The 18087-nt window shown below is 40.0% G+C and overlaps 1 protein-coding gene across 1 annotated transcript in view; it reads right to left on the bottom strand.

The window, feature by feature from the left end:
* Positions 1-18087, bottom strand: part of WDR27 (WD repeat domain 27) — a 185209-nt gene that overhangs the window by 118270 nt on the left and 48852 nt on the right. Inside the window, exons 14-16 of the mRNA XM_018559968.1 lie at positions 13585-13656; positions 10311-10417; positions 7110-7199 (exon numbers count right to left, since the gene is read on the bottom strand). Coding sequence (XP_018415470.1) covers positions 7110-7199; positions 10311-10417; positions 13585-13656 — 269 coding nt within the window. The remainder of the gene's footprint in view (positions 1-7109; positions 7200-10310; positions 10418-13584; positions 13657-18087) is intronic.

Genomic DNA, 18087 nt, shown 5'->3' with positions numbered 1-18087 from the left:
CCGAACATGCTAAGCATGTTCGGCCGACCCGAAGCCACGTGAAGCCACCCGATGTATGGCTGATACCTGAAGTGAATAGCCGAACAGCGTTCCGGTCGGTCTTTCACTCGGCTGCCTACGGCAGCTTAGTGAATAGACCCCTAAAAGTTTCTGGCCCAACAGCCCTCATAAGGTGCATTAATAGAAGTGAGGATTCCCACCACTGTATATACAGAAAATCAGTCCTCTAATGGCCAAGCAGATGCTTCTGGATTCACAATCAGAGGAATTATTTAAATCCTTTGGCTTTATTGTGTCCAGTTTAAATACACCATATACTTCTATTTAGGCTCTGTTCACATCTATGCAATCCCGCATCACATGCTGCAATGTTAGGTGCAAAGCAGTGCCATTATTTCTTAATAACACCTTTATTGTCGAAAAGTGCTAATGGCACCTAGCCACGCAATGTGGTACAATGCGATTTAAAAGAAAAGCTGCACGCTCTTCTTTCAGTGCAGTAGGCAGCTTCCTGATTGCCTGTGAAGCCAGTGTTCTAGCGAAAGAACACCGGCTTCAGAGGCTGCCTGCTGACCAATTAGGAAGCCGGGTAGCGAGTCATGAGGTGTTCCTATGCTTATTTAAGCCTGCAGGGGAATGTACTGAGATGTATGACATTAGTGATCTCAGATGCAAAGAACCTTTTATTTGGTAAGAGTGTGAAGAAGAACCTCCTAATATACAGTTCTGCCCTTTATTACAGTGAGACATCCCATCTTGCTAAGCCAACAAAAATAATTGTATTCCATCCATCCTGCATCCATTATTACTACTAATGCAACCATATTTTTACTGAAACCAATGCAAATATGATAAACAACTTTAGTGAATAACCAGTGAGCAATAATCTTGTTCACATCTAAATCCAGAAATATTTACCTTGTGGAAGCCACCATCGTGCCTTTCACACAGCATTCGGAAGGTGAAACAAGGAGGTCAATCACATCACATATACCAAAGCCATCTCTGCTTCAGTGGGGATCATTTGTTACCGCTCTTTGCAAATGTTCAGGGCCTAGGAGTGTTTAGAGATCGAGATATGGAGCTTGGCAGCTGTTTGTTGAAATCTGTATATCTGCAACAACTCCTTTTAGAATGCTTATACTGCACATTTTTCCGATAGGAGGAATTTATTTAAAACAGATAATGAATGTGCGTGCAAGCTTGGGAATTGAAAAGATACAATTGTAGCAACCATATTGTATATACTGAATGTCTGCCTCCTGTAAATAAAAAGAGGGGAATCTAGAACATCCGTGGCAAGATCAGTTTCCAATAAAGCCCAAATATTTCACGATTTGTTTTCATAAACTTACATGCCTTTTGAAAGGAGAAACACACAATATAAACTGGCACATTTAAGTTTACCTCTTTTATTTTGTAATCTCAAATCCACACGATTTAGTGCCTCCTTTGCAATTGCTAACCTCTCACATTCTTGAACATTTAAACCTCTTTAACATCCAAAACATTATATATCTAATCTAATCTAGTGCCTTTTGGTAGGCATTAACGTAACAGAATTGGTTGATAACTACTTGACAATAGAACACTATTTCTATCAGTTGGCTTGCAATGCAGGTATATGACCTAATCATCATGCTACAATACCTCAAAATCAAAGTAATATAACAAATCTGTATAATAGTAGTCAGAATATTTGATAGAAGGTTGTACAATGATGATGTCTGACTAATTCTTCTCCCCTGCATGTCAACAACAGCTCTACATCTGCAGTAACTAGTAAGCTATGGGTCATGTTCATTAATGCCCAAAACATAAATAATCTCAAAACTAGTCATGACAGTCATGGCCAGACTAAAATCATATGAGGCCCCCATAGGAACTCTGCAGATCTACAGGTCATCTACAAAAATGAAATAATCATGGGTTAGGCAAAGACAAAAAAAGTGAGCATTCTCTCCATCACAAAAGTATTCACATTTCTCTACGGACATTCACACCTTAATCTTTTACCATGAGGAATATTTGTGTAATAGCCAGTGACATCTAAACTAACCAAATTTATATTTGAAACATTAACTAGCTGAAAGAAAATGAGGAACGGAACTGTTTTTTTAAAATGTAAGAACAGACTTATTTTTTAAATACATCTCCATAAATAAGCCCCCTTGTGTGCCAAGGCTCACTCATAGAAACATTATCAACTTGAGCAATTAGGGCATAGTGACAGTATCTGTGTAAAACCCACCTCCTGGCACTTTTTACTTACCTCTTCAACACTCTTCCATCAATCCTACTGAAACAGCTGTCAGAAGAATAGACTCAACACTAAATCATGGAAGGGGTCAAAGGCTCCCCATATCCAGAAGAATTGGGTATGTTGCACCACCAGTCACAAAAGGAAGAAGAAGTGGCAGAGGCGCACTGAAGAGGTAAGCATAAAGTGGCTGGGGTGGGCCTTACAAAGATTCTGTCACTGTTCTCAGAATGGACAAGGTGACAATGGCATTTTAAATTAAACCACTGAACAGGAGTGCATTCTTGTGGGATTTGGGATCCTCAGCTTTCCCAGGACCCTGGAGAAGACCGAATGACGTTACCCTAGGTAAGCACACCAGAAGCTAGGATGTAAGATAAAGCATATTGTGCTTTTTTTTTTTCAAATGCATTTATAAGTTTTTATGGGGGGCTGGGAAGTTAGGGAATTAATAAATCATCCATTTTAAAGCAAGGTCTTTTACCATAATTAATGTAGCAAAATCACATTATTTCTCTTTTCTTGCCATGAATAAAAACAGTTGGTCATCCAAAGACATGACAGCCTCGGCTGCCTACACCACTTATCCTTTGGCTGCCAACAGCATTGTGGGTGTTCCTTTTTTATTATTTAAGCGAAAAGTTTGGCATCATCTTGAATAAAATGTAGCTATTTATTACAATCTCTTTAAAAATTTGAAATGAATACTGGGACTCTCTGAGATTAGCACCCTTACCCCCCTATGGGATAATGGCAAACTGCCGGAGGTACGCAAACTGCAGGGATTTGTCTCATGGAGGAGGGAGGGAATACACCTGCTATCCCAGATATATGATGCTGGCACTCTATGCTCCTTTCAGCAGCTTCAATCTAGATTCAACTTAGAGAAGACCCAAATTTTTCAGTATCTCCAGTTACGACACGCCCTATCTGCACACCCTGGGACTGGTCCTATACCTATATCCAAGGTTCCACTCATAGACCACATTGCTATATCTACAATTACCAAAGGCGTGGTCTCTCTGCTGTACTCCCACATACTCTCACACTTTTCGAGCAAATACCCCCTTCGATGTAGAGAGGCCTGGGAGAAAGATCTGGGGGCCCTTACGGAGGAGGAATGGGAGAGTGCCATGGCCTCCGTTGGTGCATCGTCTCCGTCCACCTCACACAGACTGACTCAGCTTTTCATCCTGCATAGAACATATCGTACCCCTGAGTTCCTCTATAGAATCGGAGTAAGAACAGATTCTAAATGCCCCAAGTGTGGCATTGAGCCTGGTTCCCTTATACACCTCCTATGGCGTTGCCCCAAATTAGTGAGATACTGGACTAAAGTGGTCCGCTATATTAACTCTACCTTCATGATCCAGCTCCCCTGCGCTCCATTAGCATGCCTCTTAGGTGTATTTGACACCTCCACTTGGGAAGTCCACATGGAGGTGGCTGTATCTAAGGCTCTATTTGCAGCAAGGAGGATCATTGCCCTCCAGTGGATGTCCCCAGCTGCACCGACGGCGAGGGCCTGGATGGTAGAGTTGGATCGCCTCATAACATTGGAAAAAATCACATATCAACACAGGGCTAAGGTCACAAAACTCTACAGTATTTGGGACAGGTGGCTGAACAGGCAGGCGTCACAAGATAATGCCCATTAGTTGCATCAGTTTGGGTGTGGGGTGCAGGGACGGAAGGGAGGAAGCATGGTGGAGGAGGCGGTGGAGACGTGGAGGAGGAGGAGGCGGGCGTATTAGATTGGAAACTACAACCGGGATGGAGGTCCTGAACAAATGCAACGAGGTAGGCCGGAATAGTTTAGGAAGTAAGCAATAAGAGGACATGCATGCACAAATCACATGGAAAAGGTAGATGGGATATGATGTTATGTTAATGGCCCGGAAGCGGCGGAATATCTGGATGGCGGTGGTGGGAGCGGAGGAGAGTCATGTCTCCCCATCTCCCAAACCGGGCAACCATTCGAATCCATATTTTTATGTCTTTTTATTTCTGAGTGTTTTATATACCAGTGCTGGATATGCGCTACATCCCTTTATGTGACCCCCTCTCCCTCCCACCCCTGAAACATGTGTATGTACTCCTAACCCGGTCGCATGGCTAATGTTATTTGTTCTAATGTTACCGCTCTGTATGTTGCAGAGCAGCATGTATACTGTCTTATGGTTATGTATGTGTAAGAAAATCAATAAAAATTATCTGATTTAAAATTTAAATGAAAAGAAATTCTGTCATCTGATGACAAAGTTTGGCAAAAAGACAATAACCTAGAAATATTACTGAAAATGCTAAAGGATTGAATGGAATTACAGTCATTTTATCTCACTGTAAAATAGTATTTTTATTAAAAATGCTTCAGGATTGAATGAAATTACAGTCATTTTATCTCACTGTAAAATTGTATTTTTAAAGGGTCTTTAATGAAGAGTTAATTTTTTATGAAAGATTGTGTTTACATTTTCATGTACATAGTCACTAGTGAGCCAGCATCAGAGCACATCCTACATATATGTAATTGGGAAGTTCTTTCGTTTTATTTTACATGCCTATATTTATATTTTTCTCCACGGCTCTATTCCAGCCAAGCTGTCCTGCAAAAATCACAGTAAGAGATTGGGACAAACTATAACACTGCCAGTGGTACTTACAATGGTCAATGGTCATGGTATACATTAAGCTTGCTCTTTAACATATATATTAAAATAAAGAAATAAAAAGAATACAGTTCTTACATAATTATCCAGACTGTCTTTTTAAAACAAAATAAAATTGAAATATATTCATCTCCTGCCCTCTAGTGGGAAACAAGAATCCATCCAGAATAATTTTGTGTTTTTTTTCTCATTTCATGCATTAAAAGCTTAGTTCACCTTTTGCAAAAATGTAGTAAATGCAGCAACATTAACACATATATACACATTGTGCATTTAGTAAATTTTCGCAATTAAGCCTGCAGAGCATTGCACTTGCGATCAGCGCATCAAGGGTGCAATGCTTAGACGCTTGCAAACTTTCTCCCTAGTTCCCAGTTGGTGTGATGTCACCGTGCTAGCCATGTCCAAAAACCCTAGCCTTGCTGCTAGACTGAACCCAGCTTATGAATTCCATTAAATATCTGTGTTAAATCTTTCCAAACTAGAGCTGAAGGGTCCTTTGAAGGTTTCAACAACGCTGTTTGAAGTCGTAAACTATACTTTACACACTGCTGCTATATAAGCTGAAGCCAGGAAAGTAAAAACTTAGGCAGTAACAGTTGTGTGAATAACAATACATTTTAGGGTGCAAACTTTCGAAACCATCTTCTTCAAGGTTTGACATATTAAAAACAGGTCTCTGTGTGGCCCCAAAACACTGTTGGTTCAGTAAATCAAAGCTTTTGATTTATGTTAACTGGTCTGCTGGCCTTTTCAATTCTGTATTAGAAGCACACTTTTGTTGTATGTCCTAAGGAATATTGCATTAAAGTTAAGCAGTCTCCCCTGAAACACCACACTTGCCCAGTACACAATTGTTTATATTGCACATTGTTTTCTGCACATTGTGAATTAGCACTGTGTTTACTTAGTGCTAACTTGGTCAACATGGTAAATATAGGGGGCCACAAGTGTTGGACTTGAAATGTCCAGATGGTCGCAGATGCAATATTGAAATGACCACAGAAAAAAAAAGAAAACAAGATATATTAATCTATTAATGTAACCATAAAAAAAGCAAGCGAGCTTTGCGTTGATAAAAATGAACATTAAAGTGTCATTAAAGTCACCCCCCAATGCTTGAGGCCGCACACCCGCAGCTCCTGCAAGTGATCGGGCATCTCTAGAGACGCCTGATCGCTTGTATGTAAACAGCCATTGCTGGGGGAGAGGGGCAGGACGTCTTGACGCCCTCCCGCTCCTAGCAGACTCCCGTCCGGCCGTTCACAAACGGCCATGGACGGAAGGTGGTTAAAGACTTACCTTAAATGATGCCACTTGATCCGATCATCTTCTTCTTTCCAGTAGTTTTCAGGAGTCCCACCAGCGCTGGTGCCGGTCTCTGATCCAGAGCTGACTGCTGTGTCTTCTGTGTCCCACGTTGTCTGTCCTAATGCATGCTGCCGGGCTGCCTGCATTGACTTACACTGTACTCTACTGCGCATGTGCCCGCTCCATGATCCTTCACGACCGCTTGATAATCTTCAGATCTTCAGATGGGAGCGAGCAGCGGAGACACAGGTACGTTTTTACCTATTTTGTAACTTTTTTTTCCAATGTTTTTGCATATATCTACTGCTTGCTATCAACACCTGGTTGTGACTAACAGATTATGTGGATTGGAACAACAGTCACCATATTTATTCCCAGAGAATCTTTGTACAAGTCATTCTGAATTGAGAAAGCGGGTTGGATGACCAGTGAAATGTCTTCAAGAAAAATACAGCAAGTCCAGTTGCCTTGACTTATTTTTTACAGATATATCATGACCTGAATGAATGAGAACCTTCACAGACATACTCCTCTGCACTGGTTCTCCCGCTCACCTCATTGCTAGACAGAGAGGCTCTTGTGACAGTGCAAGTGCAGTTCTATGGGAGGAAGATAAGCACTTGTTTCAGCTCTTAGCTTGGTGCCCAACATGTTAGGTTGGCAGCCTGAGTGTTGGGCACCAGGCTGACCACCTTTTGACTCTGTGGTGTATTTCCAGAACAATATAACATTTTGGAAATATACTGAATGGATGAGATGCACAAAAGATTTTGCACAAATCTACATGGTCTTATATGAACCAGAACAATACTTCACAGGTTATTATAACTTGTAACACAATAAATATATAAACAAAGCATGATGACTACCTGTAAAAACTGCTGGTTCTCCTTTTAATGTGGAACTGAATACCAACAGAGACTTATCGGATAATCCACATGCAAGTTTCATTCCATCGCCTAGGCAAGACAAAAATAATTTTACATGAGTAATCGTGGCTCACTCTAACACTGGAGTCTGCTGATAAAAATGTACATCGCTATAGTTGTTTCCAAGTCATTTTACACATTTATCCTCTGCATATTTTTCATGGTATATTGTACTTTTCATTTCAGTACCAATAAGAATGTCAGCTCCAATTTTCCTTTTTCACCAATTTCAGCAGTTACATTCCAAACGTGTAATCAGAATGTACAATTATGGCTGAAAGGATAGGATTACATTGTACAGAGCATTTTGGGACAAGGGACTGGTATGTTTGCAGGCCATGTGGGTATACTTTTACAGCATGCCTATGTAGAAACACACAGGATGGGGCAACTGGAACATAATGATACATTCAGATTTCATCTAGTAACGACAATGTGAACATCGTGTAGTGTTACACTTTTACTATCCTCAGATAAACTCTGCATTTGCAGACAATTTTTAAGCTGGAATCACACTGTTAGTAAGTCTAAATTGAGGAAACTGGCAGTTTATGAACTAGTGGTTGCATATTAAAATATCTGTGGTGTACAAAATTTAAAATAACGTGAAAGACAAGGATTTCAGGCAAATACAAAAAGGCACAATCACAAAGTGTAAGTAAGGGCAGGCAATAGAATGAGAGGAAAATGCAAACATACAAAGGATTTGGCTAAAAAAAACTGCCTACGGTGGCTTGAAATTGTAGAACAAAAAAAAAAAATATAAACATTTAAATATGGGTTTGCAGCCACAATTTATATTTATAAAGCTGCAGCGTGATATTTTGCTAATGCAATTTAGGTTCTGAGGTGTTTTTCTTTTTTTTGCTAGATAATTGGCCACAATGATAAAACAGGAAATATACTTCACTTCTGTTTAGACTTAGGAAAGATTGTTTTTACTGATTATAACATAAGGCCAAGAAAAAGTCAAAGTTATCTCACAGATCAAAGAATTTTGATTAAAATAGTGCCTAATGTATGTAATTACATCCAATAGTACATTATTTACACCATTCAAGAATAATGGGATATCTTCTGACTGACAGCCAGCACAGATAGAAGGCTCTATGAAAGGATGAGCTCACTACAGGACTCCCCCCTTACCCCTTCTTTACATCACTAATCTTTATTTAAAAAAAAAATTGCTCTTGTTCATGAGCCCCAATTCAAACCTGAGAATTTATCATGCATTTCCTGAAGTGCAACAATTGTCAAGATGAAGAAAATCATTGTTTTTAATGATGCCCTTTGTGTCACCTGACACACCTGACTGGAGCTCAAAAAAGTCTATGAGCTTTGTTTTCGGCAGAATCACGTGTTTTGCACCTAACAACTAAACAAATATGGCTACCGTACAAATTAATATGTAACTAGCTTTCAAGTAAGGTGCACATGGTGGGGCTTTCCACAGTAAAAAACAAAAATTTTCTTCACACTTACAAGCCAGCCTGCAAAAAAAAAAAAAAAAAAGCTTACCCTGTCTCACAGCATGCGCTAAAAAACAAAGGTTTTAGTTGCACAACTTTTGCAAAATATGTGGAAGTCACACTGGCGTGTCAAACCTCCTCTGTGTAGTGTAGTCCTAACTCTAATCTATAAAAGCATCTATCTTGGAGCATATAGAGCAATGGACAAAATGAGTGTAGGTATGCCTGGAGGTAGCCCATCCTTCCTTAAAGGCACAGGGACACACCAGAAGTCCAGCACATCACAATGGCAGCTGAAGCCCCCAGTGTGTCCACACATGAAATCCAACAAAACAAATATGGCAACTGCACAAGTTGGGGACACACTGGGGGGCTTCAGCTGCTATTCAGCTGTGAATAAGTGAGGCTAACAAAATATGAAGAATGTTTTAAGGGTTTATTAACACATTAAGTCAACTGACTTAGGGCAAGGTCTTAGTTACTTCTAGTACAAAGAAATGTTCAGAACACTAGGGATCATTTATTCAAATGATAAAAGCAAGTAAATATAGCAATCCTAAAATAACAAGGAAATGAAAAGCATGTGTTTTTCTTCCTAGTCTCATCCAGCTGGCATGACACAGATGACTGTGTACAGTACCAAACTATTTTTGGTAGAGCCAGTGATTGCTCATCATGTCCACGTCATGCCATTATATACTGCATGAATATTGTAATGTATTAAGGGTTTGTTAACCTAGCTCAATGTCACTATTCATTTTCAAAGAGAGGTTCTGAAACTATTCAAGTTACAAAGGAGGCCATATGTTTCATACATCATATGGCCTTAAAAAAATAAAAAAATCTATATTTACACAGATGTGAGGTGAACCTCACTGTAATATTCTTTACTGTACATGCAAGTTCCAGTAAGCACTATTTCAGAGTAAAAAATAAGTGCCTAACGCTAACAAGTACTATTGATATTAAAACCCCAACTCCATTAAAATGTTTTTTTGGTAAAAATACCTGTTCTACTGATACACCTTTTGTAAAGAGAAGGAAGCACAGCAGCAGAACCACCACCACAGCCCTGGAAACACAGCACCACAGCCACCACTGCAGCCCTCCCCTTCACTGGCTCTCCCATTCCCCTCACTGCTAGATAGAGAGGCTTGTGTGACAGTACAAGCACAGTTCCATGGGAAGAAGATAAACACGTGTTTCTATATTAACACAGATGTGAGGTGAACCTTTCTGTAATATTCTGCACTGTACATGCAAGACCCAATAAGCACTGTTTCAGAGCAAAAACGATGTGTATAACACCAACAAGTATTATTGATATTAAAATCCCAACTCCATTAAATGTTTTTTTAATAAAAAAATACCTGTCCTACAACCCCCCCACACTTTTTAGCAAGGCATTACTCGCCTTCGCCACATGCCAGCACACTCTGCATCCTCCTCTGGCCCCAGCCCCTCTTCTTGGTTGAATGATGCCCAGCTTCATTCAACTCACTTCGTGGTCATATTGTTTGTGAACTTTACAAAATTAGTAACAGCAGCATAGTATTAGAATGAGCAGCATGGCATTGGTTCACAGTGGCTGTTACCAAATACAGATTATCTGATCTTCTTAAAATTTTGTGCACGTTTTACTGTGCCACATCTAATACTTTTTGGTACTTACCCGAGTACTGAATACAACCGACAGATGTTGGTCTGTTTGATAAAGTTATCTGTCTCTGTAGATTGCTGGGTGCCGCGGAATCCACTGGGTATTCTTTTTTAAATTCACTGCAACAATATAAGCAAGATGAATATTTAAGGTAATCAAACTTATCGTGCTTAAATAAATACTTTGCACCAAACCTCTACTACAAGCAAGATGTATTTTAAGTAAAACAATCATAAGAGAAATACAGGGCTGCCATTCCCGACTGAAAATGCTAATCGCTATTATGATGACCTAGTGCATGTAATACTTTCTGCATTCCTTTCCTGGCAAAAAATCTCTAGTTAGACTTACTGGTAACAGTGGTTCTAAGCATCTTCCAGGACAGCAACCTGAGAGATGACTGGTTCTTCAGTCCACAGGAAACACAATCAGACAAGTTTAAAAACCCCTTCCACCCCCCTCGACCCACACTTGAGATTAAAGTAGAATACCTCCACCAGTGCACGAAGGGAAAAAACTAGACAACATATTGTATATCCAGTAAGGGTGGGAAGTAGGTTTGCTGTCCTGGAAGATTCTTAGAAACACCGATACCGGTAAGTCTAACAGGAGATTTCTCCAATCATCTTCCAGGAGAGCAACCTGAAAGGATAAGCAAGATAAAACACAAGCCTAGCTTAGGGTGGGACAACTTCTTGCAGGACTTTCCTGTCGAAGGCCAAATCTTGTTGCGATAAGACTTCCACCATGTAATGCTTCACAAAGGTGTCCTGATTCGACCAAACAGCATCCCTGAAGATCTGATTCACTGATGCGCTGGCTTTTTCTGCTTTTTAGAACAGCCTTTGTTTTCTAAGATCCTCTTTCAAAATCTATGCCTTTAATTAAAAAACAAACTGGGGTTGTGATTCAATACTGGGCCCTGAAACATTAGATCTGGTCTGAGGGGTAGAATCCATAGAGGCTGAATTTATTTTCTTTGGAGTTCCGAAAACCACATTGTTTTGGGCCACCATGGGGCAATCAAAATGAGTTTGCAAATCGATAGACTTCTGAATTACTCTGGGAAAAAGAAAAAGAGGAGAAAAGGCATAGCCTAGGGAGAAGTCCCAATCTTGAGACAGGGCATCCATCCCGCTGAAACCCTTTTCTCGTCAACCTTGGGGAAATAGGTGCTCAAATCAAATAATCTGGTACCATATTGGAGGTCCCTTTTATGTGGACTGCGGAGATGGAGAGAAAATGCTCCTCCTCCTACAGAAGAAACTGAATAGTTACTACCCCTTACTCATTCACAAGGGGGGAGCGTCCCCTTTATGAATGGGGGTGCCCAGATACAAATAAGCCCCCCGGCCCACAGACCCCCACAACCACAGGCCAGGGTTGTAGGGAAGAAGCCCTTGTCCTCATCGGCATGGGGAGAAGGTGCTTTTCCACTCTCCCCATGACGAGGGCATGTTGCCTGGTAAGGCGCAGGGATGGGGGGGAGGGGGCGCTCGCCTGCCCTGCCCCAGATTAAGAGTCTGTTTTGGAATTTTGGGGGGGGGCACTTTTTTTTTCTTCTTTTGGCGTTGGAGTCCCCCTTAAAACTCCTGCCATACCAAGACGGTCTGGTATGACTTTTGAGGGGAACCCCATGCTTTTTTTTTTTTTTACATTAGAGGTCCCTCCTAACATTCCTAGATTCCCCGATCTAGAGGGTCTAGTATCAATTGCGGGGGAACCTCTTGCTTTTTTTTTTCCTGTTCTGCGGGCTGTAAAAAGAATGTAATTTTCTTTTCTTTTGTCAAATGTCACTTTGCTGCAACGAACATTCATTCGTACATACTACCGATAACGAAAATTTGGATTTTTTTTTTAAGTTGATGCTTAACACAATAAAACTTCATTCGGGAAAGAAATTCGGATGTATCCAAAATTTTCGTTATCAAGGATTCGGACGAATTCGTTATATCTGTCATTGGGAAATTCAGATGCATCCAAATGTACGAATTCAACCGAATTACAATTTGGAACAAATGGAATCACCAATGTCTATATGGTATGCCTGTAAATTCGGTCATGCACATCTGACTTATAGTGATATAGCCCTCCCGGTAACTTAGAAACTTTCACACAGCTATGAACAAAGTACATGTATATGGTAACTGAAGGCTTGGCCACCACTCATTTGAAAGTATGGAACTTATTTCTGTGAACCTCTTTGGCAGTGCCGCCACAAAAAATATAAATCCACTCTGTGCACACCAAATGCCTTTGAAAATCCAGATACTATCTTCTAAAAGTATTGACATCATCGCTGTGCTGTACACAGCCTGTGAAGAGAGCAGATCTGTGGAAGGAACCCAACAAATCCATCCATTACAGACTACAGGAGGGGCAGATACTATCCCATTCACTATGCACAAGGAGAGAGCAGCAGTTACAGGAAACTCCTGCACAGAGGCGCACTGGGTTACTGCACATATTTGTAAGACATACACATAGAATGCCAAAATTTAAGTAAGAATACACATGTCTCTTGTATTTAGACATTTGCTTGTCCCGGAGTTCATTTAAGGAACATACACTTTATCTCCAGGAAGTTTTAATTCTTTAAATGCAGAATAAAATCAGTTCAGCCCTTGGATTTCTTTTTAGCTTTATTGCAAATGAAACTTTAATAATAATAAAAAAATGAAGTAGAACACCAAGAGAAGCATTAGGACCTTAGTTTCTCTCAGCTAACAGTCCCTGGATGCTCGGATATGTCTCTGTTGATTCTCGCTTACCACAGGCTGAAACAGCACCAACAAATCAGAGGTTTCTTTGTTTTCTCTACACCAGGTATGTGGCTATAGCAATAGACCACTGGAGGATCAAGAGTTCAGCCAGTGTCCCCACTTCATCCCATTGCCTCCGGGTAGCGTGGGTTAGGCATCAGTTGCTTCTCATGGGCCAGTAATGAGAGCCAAGCCCTCATTACCCCTTCCATAGATTCAAGGCCCTTTTGGAAAGTTCTTCAAAATATTGAACATATGATCCAACCCACTGGACATATCCCCCTTAGTGATCGGGCAGCTGCTAAATATGTAAGATAAACCCATGTCATACTTCTAACACAGCCTTCTAACAAATATTGGCAGGTCATATAATAGGAGAAAGCCCCAGAGCACAACAATCTAGAAGAATCCTGTATAGCAACCATGCATAATGAAACATTAAGAAAGACACTGAGGTTCTGCTTCATTACAGTTATATTTACTGATGAATGATATCTCCAGATTCCTTCAGCAGTAATCATTACCTTGTGACTTCCTTCCTTACTGCTGAAAACTGAATTTTTTTAAAGTTGGTTTTTGGTGAAAACATTTTCATCCTGAAATGATAAAAAGAAAAACACCTTACAATGTTAGTATTTTACCTTGAACTCTAAATATTAGTAAATAGAAGTGTACATTAGAAATATAATGCTGAAGTACAGGCTCCATGACTAAAAAATCAAATCATGAAAAACATCAGATGAATGCATATTTTAAGGTAGATATGTCTGTGAGTCATACACAGGGTAATAGGTTGGTGCTGCTTAAACTGTTAGTTACATAGTTAATAAGGTTGAAAATAATCTTCATGTCTATCAATATTGCAGATCTAGGCTACCTGACTGTCTGGGTTTCTTACACTTCCTCGTCCAGTTGAGCTTTAGCATGGCTGGAGTGCAGTATGTCTGACACTGTTCGTTCCTCTTTGGCACCCTTTTATGGCCATCCTGTAAACATCATCATTCAGCAACTACTAGCAAACTCCCGGCAACTTCCTGTCTCAAAGTGATGATCCAACACCAGTTCACTATTTAACCATCAATTGGTCCATTCAGTCTCCGCCCTTGTGTGTGTTCAGATCTACCAAGTGCTCTGCTGTTGTTCCTGTTCTCTGTGTATGGCCATGGCTCTGGCTCACTGATCTCCTGGTTCCTGATTCTGGCTATTGTTTCCGTTCATTTTGTTCTCAGTGCTCTCTGACCTGGTTCGCCTGACTACCCACTTTGGCGTCTGACCTCTGACTTGGAATGGACGACATCCAGGGCTTCCTCCATTGTTTTTTGCCATTTATGTTTATTATTTTCAATAAACTCTTTTTATTTTTTAATCTGCAGTTAAGTTTGTCTGCTTGGATCCCTAACACTGACTCAACCTAGGCATGTTTAATGTCTACTGTCTTGACTTCAAACCCCAGTACTAGACTGTTAATTATCCTTTGATAATAAAAAAAACAGGAGCTATTCATTAAAATTTACTACCAAATGAAGGCACAATTTGTTCTTAAAAAAAAAAGAAGTATAATTTCCCCCTGGATACACATGTAAACACATGTACAGATTAACACTACATTATTGTAAATGCACTGCATGCCATTTAAATGATGTACGCATTTTTCATGTTGCCCACAAAGTAACATGGAAAGACTCTCTTCCTACCGTATAGTATTTCTTAAAAACAGTGTTTACATTGGTAAATGTCCCCCAAGGTAGTGTCCATCTTCCTATGCCTTTTTTTGGACAATAGTTTGCCTCATAGTCCTAAAAATGGCCAGTATTTAGTAAAAGGCTTCATCCCCTTATAGACCAATTAGATTTTATGCTAAATTTGGGTTCGCGAATTTAAAAACCTTGGCAAATCAAACTCGGCCAGATTCGCTAAGCCCTAATTGCAATTCCCCACTGATGATTTCCAGCATGAGATTGTTTTATATTGTATATAGTTATAGATGGAGTGGTATCCTTGAAGTGTTTTTTTTTTAAAACTATAACTACTCTGTCTGCTAGAAAACTGAATAATTAGACCAATGAAAACCCATTATAGTAACTTACATAGCTCATAAACCGCAATGCAGCTTAAAGTAAGGATACCATATGTGTGTGAATCAATATGAGTGTTCCTGCCCATGAGTGCTGCTGTCAACCTAAATTTAAACAATGTTTAGTACCACATAGTTTCTCTACTACAGAGTATGAGTCAGATTCCTCCAAGATTCTTTTGATAAATTACTGTCTCGGTTCAGGCCATGGTCCCAGGCAATATTACAGTAAAAGTTTAGTCTACAAATTATATAAACATTTTTTTTCTTTTTTTTATATCCTGTATAAGATGAATTAGTAAGGCTAAGTTTATGCAGCAATAATGATGGATTGAGGGAACTGATGGAAAACAATATCTGTACAACATAGACTACCAAATTAATGATGCTTGCTGAAAGTGTTGGTTGTTACAGGTTACAGTTACAGGTTTCTCTATCATCTGAAACATGCAACTGTCATAAAATTGTCAACATACTAATAAATAATGATATAACTCTTCCAATGGCTCTTGTCCGTTATTTCTTAATTATATAAGGTGCGATGGCATTATACAGGCAATTCAGGAAAGCTGAACACATAGTCTGGTAACAAGGAGGAAAAGAGAGCTGACAATATGCATTAAGGACAATTTTAAAGTGATTCAAGAGGTACACCAGTAAGTGGCATAAAGAGAAAGGGAAATTGAAGAAATTTGAGCATATTAGTCAGGGAGTTGCAAATGCTTGACTGGGATAACCACCCTGCCTGGATTTATTTAACCTCTGTGTTTATAAATACATTTTTCTTATTCAAAATAAAAATTAAATACTAGCAAAAGGAACAAAGAAATAGTAGAAAAAGTAGAATCCATACCCCACTTAGCGCTATATGCACCGATCAGCCATATCATTATGACCACCCACCTAATATTGAATAGGTCCCACTTTTGCTACCAAAAGTAACAGCCCTTACCTGTCAAGGCACAGACTCCACTAGACCTCTGAAGGTATGTTGTGTTATCTGACACCAAGCCATCAGTAGCAGATCATTTAGGTCCTGTAATTTGCAAGGTGGGGCCTCCAGGGATCAGACTTGTTTTTCCAGCACATCCCACAGATGCTCAAATTAATTGTGATCTGGAGAATTTGGAGGCCAAGTCAACGCCTCAAACTCGTTGTTGTGTTCCTCAAAACAATTTTGAAAATATTTTGCAGTGTGGTAGGGAGCTATCAGGGAATAATGTTTCCATGAAGGGGTGTACTTGGACAGCAACAATGTTTAGGGTGGTGGTACAAGTCAAAGAAACATCCACATGAATGGCAAGACCCAAGGTTTCTCAGCAGAACATTGTCCAAAGCATCACACTACTTCCGCTGGCCTCCCTTCTTCCCACAGTGCATCCTGGTGCCATCTCTTCCCCAAGTAAGCGACACACTTGCACCCAGCCATCCACATGATGTAAAAGAAAATGTGATTCATTAGACCAGGCCACATTCATCCACTGCTCCGTGGTCCAGTTCTGATGTTCACATGCCCATTGTAGGTGCTTTTGGAAGTGGGCTGGGATCAGCATAGGCACCCTGACTGGTCAGCGGCTATGCAGCCCCATATGCAACAAACTGCAATGCTCCGGTTGTTCAGACACCTTTCTATCAGAATCAGATTCTTTTTTTTAAATCAATTTGAGCTACAGTATCTCTTCTATTGGATCAGACTATACGGGGCCAGCCTCTGCTCCCCACATGCATCAATGAACCTTGGCTGCCCATGAACCTGGTTAACCAGTTTTCCTTCCTTGGACCACTTTTGGTAGGTCTTCACCACTGCAGACTGGGATTCTTGCAGGTTTGGGTTTCACCCTCACAGTTTGGGGTCTATAGGGGTTTAAACCAGAGGGACCTGTGTCCTGTGACATGTTCCGAGAAAATTATTTTACAGGTAAGACTAAAAACCATGTTTTCTTAATAATATATTACATCACACATTATGGTAATCTGAGGCCAATGGGATATCCAAAAGCAGTTCAACTGAGAGGCAGACAATACAGCAAACAAACTTCTAACAGGTCTGAGAAAAGAACAATAATGAATAAACAGAAAAAAGCCCAACATTCTAAGGACTGGCTAAAGAACTATACGACCTCAACTGGCATCCACTAAAATAGAGTATACACGGTTAGAATTTAGAAAAATCGAAATAGATTTTGGAACATTTGTTCAACTTTTTAATAATTGATGGGGTCAAATTGATGATTAATTTGACCACAATGATGAAAAAATTCCAAGGAGCATGTTGGAAAATTTTCCTCCATCGAACGAAATTTTAACAGTGAATGTGATTTTTGCTTGAAAAATTCCATTTATTGCAAAATCAAATGTTAAATGCAAACAAAAGTCAAATGAAATTTCAAATGACAACTGCCAAATCTCTGATGGTATTATCAAATGTTCTGAAGGGATTGTTCGTTTGAAAAGCTACCTGTGTATACCCTACTTAAGGCCTGGATGTCCACCTGATAAAACTTAACAAACGTGTGAAGCCAGGACCGGGTGGCAGCCTTGCAGATCTGAAAAGCCGAGGCCTGATGCTGAAAAGCCCAAGAAGCACTAACGCTTCTAGTAGAGTATGCCTTGACCGGAAAAGGAGGAACCTTACATAGAGTCTAACGAAACTAACGAAAGGAGGTTGTAGGAGGTTGTAGCTGAGAAGTAAACTCAAACAGCATATACCATATACAAATAAATACATCTTAGGATGCTTAGGTACAGGACACAAAGATGGCAATACAATGTTGTGGTTAAGGTGGAAAGATGAAACCACCTTGAGGGGGAAAAGAGGCTTTTGGTTCAAAACAACCTTGTGTTTGTGGAGCACAAAAAAAGGTTTTTTTACAGGTCAAGGCTGCCAACTCAGAAACATGAAATATGTAAAATCCGCGCTTATGGATTATGGATTAGAATATATATATATATA

This window comes from Nanorana parkeri, unplaced genomic scaffold (genome assembly GCF_000935625.1).
Source record: "Nanorana parkeri isolate BGI_ZX_2015 unplaced genomic scaffold, ASM93562v1 scaffold424, whole genome shotgun sequence".
In the NCBI taxonomy this organism is placed as follows: domain Eukaryota; kingdom Metazoa; phylum Chordata; class Amphibia; order Anura; family Dicroglossidae; genus Nanorana; species Nanorana parkeri.
This window is presented reverse-complemented; position numbering and strand designations above follow the sequence as displayed.